Here is a 12805-nt window from a genome sequence, read left to right as displayed (position 1 = left end):
ATTTTTTTATATAGCCGAGTGTCAAAACACCGTTTTTAAATGTCCAAATAATTCATAATCAATATTCTGAAATAAGTTGTGATATGTTGAAGACTAATACATACAATTACTCCCTATACACACGTGTCACACTTGTGTTCAGATTACTTGTATTTTGCTAAATTAGTACCTTAAAAACTGCTCACGCATCAAATTTACCAAGCAGTCATTCCAGATTGAAATTGATTAGCTTGTTCTACTGTAATCAATAGCGTGCACAGATGAATCACTCACGTCAATATTGTATGGAAATCAATGGAACTGGGACAATTCACTGCCATTTGCGCACTTCTAAAATACAAACCACAACGGACTTGGGTATACTAGATATACCTGTCGATAGATGAGAACCTGTATTTATCAACTCCTCTCCTTGTGAATTTCACAAGTGCGTTCTAAACCCTGCGACAGACAGGTGAGTATGATCAAATCAACCGGACCAAACCAAAGATATTCATCTGTTTAAAGCAATCGATTTAGGTTCATCTTGAGGACTATAAACTTGTACATTAACATCACCAATCCAAGGTAAAAAAACAAAAAAACTAAATTGTATGAGGTGAAAATGCGGGCTTGTGTAAGGAAGTAACACAAACTGTCCACATTAGCGCATTATAAAATAATTTTATATTTCAAAATAATTCAACAAGTCAATTTTGGATGATAGTATATGTTGCCCACTCACAAAATATTTCAACAATTACATACAATTGAACTGGGCGCTCTAGACTAGAGCCTCTATAGTGTCAGTGCATCTGTCTGAACGTTCCCAGTCCCTACAATGACACAGGCCCTCCACTGTCACCAGACCCTCATTAAAAGACCACCCTCTCTCTCTTACTGCAGGACTTTCATCACATGTGAACCTGCTGGAACAGAACCAACCACCACTCCACAGATATCATTCCACATGTAGTATTCTACCCCACAGACAGAGAGAGAAAGAGAAAGAGGGAACAGACAGCCAGGACGCCATTTTAGGTTTGATACATAATTAATTTTGTCCTTATAGCTGATTACAAGGATTCCTTCTCACACTGGCGGACCAAGGCGAGTGAAGCCATTTTGTGAGCGAGGTGAAACTGGGGAGAAAAATGTGAAAATAAATAAATATAGAAAGAACAAGAGGAATGAAAGGACGCTGACCTTCAAACGGCTCAATTACATGTTGCCCCCCTCCACCCCTCCATCCCCCCTCCTGCTCTCACTCCTCCGACCGTCTGTCCGTCCAGATAAACCAGACTCGGAATCTCAATTCTGATTTGGGGAGAGGACGTAACGAGAACTGCCTTGACTCTTTCTGCTCACAAAACCAATTTTCAGGTGCACACCAGAGGGCCGCCCTCGAAAGTAAACACCCCTCCCTCCTCCCCATCTCATCAATGCCCAAAACCAGCCCCCACCACCCCTGCCTCTCTCACTTTATGAAGAAAAAAAAAACTGAGAGGCAGCCATGAATTTTAATGTTGCAGTTCATTTTAACAATCGGCTTCCACTCCTGCAATGGAAATAAATACAGAAAAAATGAAGAAAATTATAAGCGATGGATAAGTCATAAGACAAATGCAGAGAGAGGGAGATAAGGAGAGGGAGAGGGAAAGGAAAGAAAGAAAGCATGGTAAACTGGCGATGAAGAGTGAGGGAGCGAATAGGTAGAGAATGAGAGGGGGAATGTGTGTGTGAGAATCTCATCTCCTAGTGGAATAATCTGTAATTTATCAAACTGATGGAAAAAGGGAGAAAGAGAGAGAATGATAGGGGGGTAAAATAATGAAATAAAAGAGAAGAAAGAGACTTTGGATTTCAGCGATCTTCCACTCTCAGTTTCTGCATTTTGAAACGTATATGTATTAAACTTGATTGCTGACCTGCAAAACATTTTGGGACTTATGTCAACAATGGACTAATGAAACAAATGCCAAAGATAGTTTTTGGATGGAGTTTTCCTTTAAATTTGCCTTGTGGAGTGGACCAGGCTTACAGACTCTAGTCTAGACATATTTTAGGAAGAATATTACATGAATAATGTATGGACCAGTTTCATTATAACCATTCATGTTAATATCATTATTATATATTGTGTAATATAAAGGAGGGGGTGCATCTGCAACCAAAAGATAGAAACATGCACACACACACACAGACACACACACACACACACAATAGGCTTCTATTTGAATTTCATAAGAGAATGTAGTTTTGTGCATGTATGTACATGCATGTGTGTATAGTGAGTATGTTATTGTGTGTGTGTGTGTGTGTGTGTGTGTGTTTGTGTGTGTGTGTGTGTGTGTGTGTGTGTGTGTGTGTGTGTGTGTGTGTGTGTGTGTGTGTGTGTGTGTGTGTGTGTGTGTGTGTGTGTGTGTGTGTGTGTGTGTGTAGCAGGAAGAGAAGAGAGGAGGATATTAAACCTCTCAAATGCAGTCATTCTCTTCTTTTTCACCCTGCAGTCCTAAAACTGCAGCACGCACAAACACACACACACACACACACACACACACACACACACACACACACACACACACACACACACACACACACACACACACACACACACACACACACATACACACACACACAGAGGCATCAGCACCAGGACCCAGGGACGGACAATCCACTAAGACAGGCCAATTTAAAACAGAGCTCAGCCAATTAAGTCCAGGAAGTAAATGGGTATTTTTCTACAAGGACATTGATGTGGGGACGACTACAGCTGTGTTTCTGTCTGCGTCTCAAATGACACCCTATTCCCTACTACATTGTACATCAGCGTGTACTTCACACACTGTGTGCCGCAAAGGACATGTGCAAGTTGCTGTGTAGTAACATTCTGTAGGATACTGCGTCTAGCTTGGGTTGCTCTGACGTGACATGCGAGCGGAGGGTACATGACATAGTGCAGCAGTCAGCCTCAGGGTAGAGCATAGAGCACGCTGTAACACATGGCATAGTGCAGCAGTCAGCCTCAGGGTAGAGCATAGAGCACACTGTAACACATGGCATAGTGCAGCAGTCAGCCTCAGGGTAGAGCATAGAGCACGCTGTAACACATGGCATAGTGCAGCAGTCAGCCTCAGGGTAGAGCGTAGAGCACGCTGTAACACATGGCATAGTGCAGCAGTCAGCCTCAGGGTAGAGCGTAGAGCACGCTGTAACACATGGCATAGTGCAGCAGTCAGCCTCAGGGTAGAGCGTAGAGCACGCTGTAACACATGGCATAGTGCAGCAGTCAGCCTCAGGGTAGAGCGTAGAGCACGCTGTAACACATGGCATAGTGCAGCAGTCAGCCTCAGGGTAGAGCGTAGAGCACGCTGTAACACATGGCATAGTGCAGCAGTCAGCCTCAGGGTAGAGCGTAGAGCACGCTGTAACACATGGCATAGTGCAGCAGTCAGCCTCAGGGTAGAGCGTAGAGCACGCTGTAACACATGGCATAGTGCAGCAGTCAGCCTCAGGATAGAGCGTAGAGCACGCTGTAACACATGGCTTAGTGCAGCAGTCCAGCCTCAGGGTAGAGCGTAGAGCACGCTGTAACACATGGCATAGTGCAGCAGTCAGCCTCAGGGTAGAGCGTAGAGCACGCTGTAACACATGGCATAGTGCAGCAGCCAGCCTCAGGGTAGAGCATAGAGCACACTGTAACACATGGCATAGTGCAGCAGTCAGCCTCAGGGTAGAGCGTAGATCACGCTGTAACACATGGCATAGTGCAGCAGTCAGCCTCAGGGTAGAGCGTAGAGCACGCTGTAACACATGGCATAGTGCAGCAGTCAGCCTCAGGGTAGAGCGTAGAGCACGCTGTAACACATGGCATAGTGCAGCAGTCAGCCTCAGGGTAGAGCGTAGAGCACGCTGTAACACATGGCATAGTGCAGCAGTCAGCCTCAGGGTAGAGCGTAGAGCACGCTGTAACACATGGCATAGTGCAGCAGTCAGCCTCAGGGTAGAGCGTAGAGCACGCTGTAACACATGGCATAGTGCAGCAGTCAGCCTCAGGATAGAGCGTAGAGCACGCTGTAACACATGGCATAGTGCAGCAGTCAGCCTCAGGGTAGAGCGTAGAGCACGCTGTAACACATGGCATAGTGCAGCAGTCAGCCTCAGGGTAGAGCGTAGAGCACGCTGTAACACATGGCATAGTGCAGCAGTCAGCCTCAGGGTAGAGCGTAGAGCACGCTGTAACACATGGCATAGTGCAGCAGTCAGCCTCAGGGTAGAGCGTAGAGCACGCTGTAACACATGGCATAGTGCAGCAGTCAGCCTCAGGGTAGAGCGTAGAGCACGCTGTAACACATGGCATAGTGCAGCAGTCAGCCTCAGGGTAGAGCGTAGAGCACGCTGTAACACATGGCATAGTGCAGCAGTCAGCCTCAGGGTAGAGCGTAGAGCACGCTGTAACACATGGCATAGTGCAGCAGTCAGCCTCAGGGTAGAGCGTAGAGCACGCTGTAACACATGGCATAGTGCAGCAGTCAGCCTCAGGATAGAGCGTAGAGCACGCTGTAACACATGGCTTAGTGCAGCAGCCAGCCTCAGGGTAGAGCGTAGAGCACGCTGTAACACATGGCATAGTGCAGCAGTCAGCCTCAGGGTAGAGCGTAGAGCACGCTGTAACACATGGCATAGTGCAGCAGCCAGCCTCAGGGTAGAGCATAGAGCACACTGTAACACATGGCATAGTGCAGCAGTCAGCCTCAGGGTAGAGCGTAGATCACGCTGTAACACATGGCATAGTGCAGCAGTCAGCCTCAGGGTAGAGCGTAGAGCACGCTGTAACACATGGCATAGTGCAGCAGTCAGCCTCAGGGTAGAGCGTAGAGCACGCTGTAACACATGGCATAGTGCAGCAGTCAGCCTCAGGGTAGAGCGTAGAGCACGCTGTAACACATGGCATAGTGCAGCAGTCAGCCTCAGGGTAGAGCGTAGAGCACGCTGTAACACATGGCATAGTGCAGCAGTCAGCCTCAGGGTAGAGCGTAGAGCACGCTGTAACACATGGCATAGTGCAGCAGTCAGCCTCAGGATAGAGCGTAGAGCACGCTGTAACACATGGCTTAGTGCAGCAGCCAGCCTCAGGGTAGAGCGTAGAGCACGCTGTAACACATGGCATAGTGCAGCAGTCAGCCTCAGGGTAGAGCGTAGAGCACGCTGTAACACATGGCATAGTGCAGCAGCCAGCCTCAGGGTAGAGCGTAGAGCACACTGTAACACATGGCATAGTGCAGCAGTCAGCCTCAGGGTAGAGCGTAGATCACGCTGTAACACATGGCATAGTGCAGCAGTCAGCCTCAGGGTAGAGCATAGAGCACGCTGTAACACATGGCATAGTGCAGCAGTCAGCCTCAGGGTAGAGCGTAGAGCACGCTGTAACACATGGCATAGTGCAGCAGTCAGCCTCAGGGTAGAGCGTAGAGCACGCTGTAACACATGGCATAGTGCAGCAGTCAGCCTCAGGGTAGAGCGTAGAGCACGCTGTAACACATGGCATAGTGCAGCAGTCAGCCTCAGGGTAGAGCGTGGACCACGCTGTAACACATGGCATAGTGCAGCAGTCAGCCTCAGGATAGAGCGTAGAGCACACTGTAACACATGGCTTAGTGCAGCAGTCAGACTCAGGGTAGAGCGTAGAGCACGCTGTAACATATGGCTTAGTGCAGCAGCCAGCCTCAGGGTAGAGCGTGGAGCACACTGTAACACATGGCATAGTGCAGCAGTCAGCCTCAGGGTAGAGAGTAGAGGACGCTGTAACACATGGCATAGTGCAGCAGCCAGCCTCAGGGTAGAGCGTAGAGCACGCTGTAACAAATGGCATAGTGCAGCAGTCAGCCTCAGGGTAGAGCGTGGACCACGCTGTAACACATGGCATAGTGCAGCAGTCAGCCTCAGGGTAGAGCGTAGAGCACGCTGTAACACATGGCATAGTGCAGCAGTCAGCCTCAGGGTAGAGCATAGAGCACACTGTAACACATGGCATAGTGCAGCAGCCAGCCTCAGGGTAGAGCGTAGAGCACGCTGTAACACATGGCATAGTGCAGCAGTCAGCCTCAAGGTAGAGCGTAGAGCACGCTGTAACACATGGCATAGTGCAGCAGTCAGCCTCAGGGTAGAGCGTAGAGCACGCTGTAACACATGGCATAGTGCAGCAGTCAGCCTCAGGATAGAGCGTAGAGCACACTGTAACACATGGCTTAGTGCAGCAGCCAGCCTCAGGGTAGAGCGTAGAGCACGCTGTAACACATGGCATAGTGCAGCAGCCAGCCTCAGGGTAGAGCATAGAGCACACTGTAACACATGGCTTAGTGCAGCAGTCAGCCTCAGGGTAGAGCGTAGAGCACGCTGTAACACATGGCATAGTGCAGCAGCCAGCCTCAGGGTAGAGCATAGAGCACACTGTAACACATGGCATAGTGCAGCAGTCAGCCTCAGGGTAGAGCGTAGAGGACGCTGTAACACATGGCATAGTGCAGCAGCCAGCCTCAGGGTAGAGCGTAGAGCACGCTGTAACACATGGCATAGTGCAGCAGTCAGCCTCAGGGTAGAGCGTAGAGCACGCTGTAACACATGGCTTAGTGCAGCAGCCAGCCTCAGGGTAGAGCGTAGAGCACACTGTAACACATGGCATAGTGCAGCAGTCAGCCTCAGGGTAGAGCGTAGAGCACGCTGTAACACATGGCATAGTGCAGCAGTCACCCTCAGGGTAGAGCGTAGAGCACACTGTAACACATGGCATAGTGCAGCAGTCAGCCTCAGGGTAGAGCGTAGAGTACGATGTAACACATGGCTTAATGCAGCAGTCAGCCTCAGGGTAGAGCGTAGAGCACGCTGTAACACATGGCATAGTGCAGAAGCCAGCCTCAAGGTAGAGCGTAGAGCACGCTGTAACACATGGCATAGTGCAGCAGTCAGCCTCAGGGTAGAGCGTAGACCACGCTGTAACACATGGCATAGTGCAGCAGTCAGCCTCAGGGTAGAGCGTGGACCACGCTGTAACACATGGCATAGTGCAGCAGTCAGCCTCAGGGTAGAGCGTAGAGCACGCTGTAACACATGGCATAGTGCAGCAGTCAGCCTCAGGGTAGAGCATAGAGCACGCTGTAACACATGGCATAGTGCAGCAGTCAGCCTCAGGGTAGAGCGTAGAGCACACTGTAACACATGGCATAGTGCAGCAGTCAGCCTCAGGGTAGAGCGTAGAGCACGCTGTAACACATGGCATAGTGCAGCAGTCAGCCTCAGGGTAGAGCGTAGAGCACGCTGTAACACATGGCATAGTGCAGCAGTCAGACTCAGGGTAGAGCGTAGAGCACGCTGTAACACATGGCATAGTGCAGCAGTCAGCCTCAGGGTAGAGCGTAGAGCACGCTGTAACACATGGCATAGTGCAGCAGTCAGCCTCAAGGTAGAGCGTAGAGCACGCTGTAACACATGGCATAGTGCAGCAGTCAGCCTCAGGGTAGAGCGTAGAGCACGCTGTAACACATGGCATAGTGCAGCAGTCAGCCTCAGGATAGAGCGTAGAGCACACTGTAACACATGGCTTAGTGCAGCAGCCAGCCTCAGGGTAGAGCGTAGAGCACGCTGTAACACATGGCATAGTGCAGCAGTCAGCCTCAGGGTAGAGCGTAGAGCACGCTGTAACACATGGCATAGTGCAGCAGCCAGCCTCAGGGTAGAGCATAGAGCACACTGTAACACATGGCATAGTGCAGCAGTCAGCCTCAGGGTAGAGCGTAGAGGACGCTGTAACACATGGCATAGTGCAGCAGCCAGCCTCAGGGTAGAGCGTAGAGCACGCTGTAACACATGGCATAGTGCAGCAGTCAGCCTCAGGGTAAAGCGTAGAGCACACTGTAACACATGGCATAGTGCAGCAGCCAGCCTCAGGGTAGAGCGTAGAGCACGCTGTAACACATGGCTTAGTGCAGCAGCCAGCCTCAGGGTAGAGCATAGAGCACGCTGTAACACATGGCATAGTGCAGCAGCCAGCCTCAGGGTAGAGCGTAGAGCACGCTGTAACACATGGCATAGTGCAGCAGTCAGCCTCAGGGTAAAGCGTAGAGCACACTGTAACACATGGCATAGTGCAGCAGCCAGCCTCAGGGTAGAGCGTAGAGCACGCTGTAACACATGGCTTAGTGCAGCAGCCAGCCTCAGGGTAGAGCGTAGAGCACGCTGTAACACATGGCATAGTGCAGCAGTCAGCCTCAGGGTAGAGCGTGGAGCACACTGTAACACATGGCATAGTGCAGCAGTCAGCCTCAGGGTAGAGCGTAGAGGACGCTGTAACACATGGCATAGTGCAGCAGCCAGCCTCAGGGTAGAGCGTAGAGCACGCTGTAACACATGGCATAGTGCAGCAGTCAGCCTCAGGGTAGAGCGTAGAGCACGCTGTAACACATGGCTTAGTGCAGCAGCCAGCCTCAGGGTAGAGCGTAGAGCACACTGTAACACATGGCATAGTGCAGCAGTCAGCCTCAGGGTAGAGCGTAGAGCACGCTGTAACACATGGCATAGTGCAGCAGTCACCCTCAGGGTAGAGCGTAGAGCACACTGTAACACATGGCATAGTGCAGCAGTCAGCCTCAGGGTAGAGCGTAGAGTACGATGTAACACATGGCATAGTGCAGCAGTCAGCCTCAGGGTAGAGCGTAGAGCACGCTGTAACACATGGCATAGTGCAGCAGTCAGCCTCAGGGTAGAGCGTAGAGCACGCTGTAACACATGGCATAGTGCAGCAGTCAGCCTCAGGGTAGAGCGTAGAGCACGCTGTAACACATGGCATAGTGCAGCAGTCAGCCTCAGGGTAGAGCGTAGAGCACGCTGTAACACATGGCATAGTGCAGCAGTCAGCCTCAGGGTAGAGCGTAGAGCACGCTGTAACACATGGCATAGTGCAGAAGCCAGCCTCAAGGTAGAGCGTAGAGCACGCTGTAACACATGGCATAGTGCAGCAGTCAGCCTCAGGGTAGAGCGTAGACCACGCTGTAACACATGGCATAGTGCAGCAGTCAGCCTCAGGGTAGAGCGTAGAGCACGCTGTAACACATGGCATAGTGCAGCAGTCAGCCTCAGGGTAGAGCGTAGAGCACACTGTAACACATGGCATAGTGCAGCAGTCAGCCTCAGGGTAGAGCGTAGAGCACGCTGTAACACATGGCATAGTGCAGCAGTCAGCCTCAGGGTAGAGCGTAGAGGACGCTGTAACACATGGCATAGTGCAGCAGTCAGCCTCAGGGTAGAGCGTAGACCACGCTGTAACACATGGCATAGTGCAGCAGTCAGCCTCAGGGTAGAGCGTAGACCACGCTGTAACACATGGCATAGTGCAGCAGTCAGCCTCAGGGTAGAGCATAGAGCACACTGTAACACATGGCATAGTGCAGCAGCCAGCCTCAGGGTAGAGCGTGGAGGACGCTGTAACACATGACATAGTGCAGCAGTCAGCCTCAGGGTAGAGCGTAGAGCACGCTGTAACACATGGCATAGTGCAGCAGTCAGCCTCAGGGTAGAGCGTAGAGCACGCTGTAACACATGGCATAGTGCAGCAGTCAGCCTCAGGGTAGAGCGTAGAGCACGCTGTAACACATGGCATAGTGCAGCAGTCAGCCTCAGGGTAGAGCGTAGAGCACGCTGTAACACATGGCATAGTGCAGCAGTCAGCCTCAGGGTAGAGCATAGAGCACACTGTAACACATGGCATAGTGCAGCAGTCAGCCTCAGAGTAGAGCGTAGAGCACACTGTAACACATGGCATAGTGCAGCAGCCAGCCTCAGGGTAGAGCGTGGAGGACGCTGTAACACATGACATAGTGCAGCAGTCAGCCTCAGGGTAGAGCGTAGAGCACGCTGTAACACATGGCATAGTGCAGCAGTCAGCCTCAGGGTAGAGCGTAGAGCACGCTGTAACACATGGCTTAGTGCAGCAGTCAGCCTCAGGGTAGAGCGTAGAGCACACTGTAACACATGGCATAGTGCAGCAGTCAGCCTCAGGGTAGAGCGTAGAGCACGCTGTAACACATGGCATAGTGCAGCAGTCAGCCTCAGGCTGGAGCGTAGAGCACGCTGTAACATATGGCATAGTGCAGCAGTCAGCCTCAGGGTAGAGCGTAGAGCACGCTGTAACACATGGCTTAGTGCAGCAGTCAGCCTCAGGGTAGAGCGTAGAGCACGCTGTAACACATGGCTTAGTGCAGCAGTCAGCCTCAGGGTAGAGCGTAGAGCACGCTGTAACACATGGCTTAGTGCAGCAGTCAGCCTCAGGGTAGAGCGTAGAGCACGCTGTAACACATGGCTTAGTGCAGCAGTCAGACTCAGGGTAGAGCGTAGAGCACGCTGTAACACATGGCATAGTGCAGCAGTCAGCCTCAGGGTAGAGCGTAGAGCACGCTGTAACACATGGCATAGTGCAGCAGTCAGCATCAGGGTAGAGCGTGGACCACGCTGTAACACATGGCATAGTGCAGCAGTCAGCCTCAGGGTAGAGCGTGGACCACGCTGTAACACATGGCATAGTGCAGCAGTCAGCCTCAGGGTAGAGCGTAGAGCACGCTGTAACACATGGCATAGTGCAGCAGTCAGCCTCAGGGTAGAGCGTAGAGCACACTGTAACACATGGCTTAGTGCAGCAGTCAGCCTCAGGGTAGAGCGTAGAGCACGCTGTAACACATGGCATAGTGCAGCAGTCAGCCTCAGGGTAGAGCGTAGAGCACGCTGTAACACATGGCTTAGTGCAGCAGTCAGCCTCAGGGTAGAGCGTAGAGCACGCTGTAACACATGGCATAGTGCAGCAGTCAGCCTCAGGGTAGAGCGTAGAGCACACTGTAACACATGGCATAGTGCAGCAGTCAGCCTCAGGGTAGAGCGTAGAGCACGCTGTAACACATGGCATAGTGCAGCAGTCAGCCTCAGGGTAGAGCGTAGAGCACACTGTAACACATGGCATAGTGCAGCAGTCAGCCTCAGGGTAGAGCGTAGAGCACGCTGTAACACATGGCATAGTGCAGCAGTCAGCCTCAGGGTAGAGCGTAGAGCACGCTGTAACACATGGCATAGTGCAGCAGTCAGCCTCAGGATAGAGCGTAGAGCACACTGTAACACATGGCATAGTGCAGCAGCCAGCCTCAGGGTAGAGCGTAGAGCACGCTGTAACACATGGCATAGTGCAGCAGCCAGCCTCAGGGTAGAGCGTAGAGCACGCTGTAACACATGGCATAATGCAGCAGTCAGCCTCAGGGTACAGCGTAGAGCACGCTGTAACACATGGCATAGTGCAGCAGTCAGCCTCAGGGTAGAGCGTAGAGCACGCTGTAACACATGGCATAGTGCAGCAGTCAGCCTCAGGGTAGAGCGTAGAGCACGCTGTAACACATGGCATAGTGCAGCAGTCAGCCTCAGGGTAGAGCGTAGAGCACGGTGTAACACATGGCTTAGTGCAGCAGTCAGACTCAGGGTAGAGCGTAGAGCACGCTGTAACACATGGCATAGTGCAGCAGTCAGCCTCAGGGTAGAGCGTAGAGCACGCTGTAACACATGGCTTAGTGCAGCAGTCAGACTCAGGGTAGAGCGTAGAGCACGCTGTAACATATGGCATAGTGCAGCAGTCAGCCTCAGGGTAGAGCGTAGAGCACGCTGTAACACATGGCATAGTGCAGCAGTCAGCCTCAGGGTAGAGCGTAGAGCACACTGTAACACATGGCATAGTGCAGCAGTCAGCCTCAGGGTAGAGCATAGACCACGCTGTAACACATGGCATAGTGCAGCAGTCAGCCTCAGGGTAGAGCGTAGAGCACGCTGTAACACATGGCATAGTGCAGCAGTCAGCCTCAGGGTAGAGCGTGGAGCACACTGTAACACATGGCATAGTGCAGCAGTCAGCCTCAGGGTAGAGCGTAGAGCACACTGTAACACATGGCTTAGTGCAGCAGCCAGCCTCAGGGTAGAGCGTAGAGCACACTGTAACACATGACATAGTGCAGCAGTCAGCCTCAGGGTAGAGCGTAGAGCACGCTGTAACACATGGCATAGTGCAGCAGTCAGCCTCAGGGTAGAGCATAGAGCACGCTGTAACACATGGCATAGTGCAGCAGTCAGCCTCAGGGTAGAGCGTAGAGCACACTGTAACACATGGCATAGTGCAGCAGTCAGCCTCAGGGTAGAGCATAGAGCACGCTGTAACACATGGCATAGTGCAGCAGTCAGCCTCAGGGTAGAGCGTAGAGCACACTGTAACACATGGCATAGTGCAGCAGTCAGCCTCAGGGTAGAGCATAGAGCACGCTGTAACACATGGACTCACGCTTGTGGTTGTTCTTGCGCTGGAAGGGCAGGGTGTGTCGCTCAGAGTCCTCCTCTCCCTCCTCGTCCGCTAGGTGTGTGTGAGTGTAGTGGTAGCTCAGGCCCGGGCGGTTTTTATAGCGCTTCCCACAGACTGGAAAACACACACACACACAAAATCAAGAGACAGAACTAAATGTAGCCCAATCATCATAACATATCTATACATCAGTAAATACATGACTGAACGCAATTGTGCTCCACTGAAAATAGATACACAAATAGATACATGAATGAATGCTGCATCCATCACTAGCTAATGCCATGTCACTGTTTTAGTTGGAATATTGCTCTATAGAATGCTCTATAGTGTTCCGTTAGTGCGTGTTGCTCTAGCAGACTCATTCACACTAGAGGAGTTGTCCCCATAACATTGGCAGTGAGAGAATTGCTTGCTTTGTGCAGAGTGGAGACAGCAGCCATATGCTTGCCA

General features: G+C 51.5%; 1 protein-coding gene across 1 annotated transcript in view; it reads right to left on the bottom strand.

Moving 5' to 3' along the window:
* Nucleotides 1–12805, bottom strand: part of LOC120018643 (zinc finger protein neuro-d4-like) — a 39739-nt gene that overhangs the window by 10042 nt on the left and 16892 nt on the right. The window contains exon 6 of the mRNA XM_038961843.1: nucleotides 12335–12466. Within this exon, the coding sequence (XP_038817771.1) occupies nucleotides 12335–12466 (132 nt within the window). The remainder of the gene's footprint in view (nucleotides 1–12334; nucleotides 12467–12805) is intronic.

The sequence above is a fragment of the Salvelinus namaycush genome, chromosome 23, assembly GCF_016432855.1.
Source record: "Salvelinus namaycush isolate Seneca chromosome 23, SaNama_1.0, whole genome shotgun sequence".
Classification (NCBI taxonomy): Eukaryota; Metazoa; Chordata; class Actinopteri; order Salmoniformes; family Salmonidae; genus Salvelinus; species Salvelinus namaycush.
Note: the sequence above shows the minus strand (reverse complement) of the source record. Positions and strands in the feature narration are given on the sequence as shown.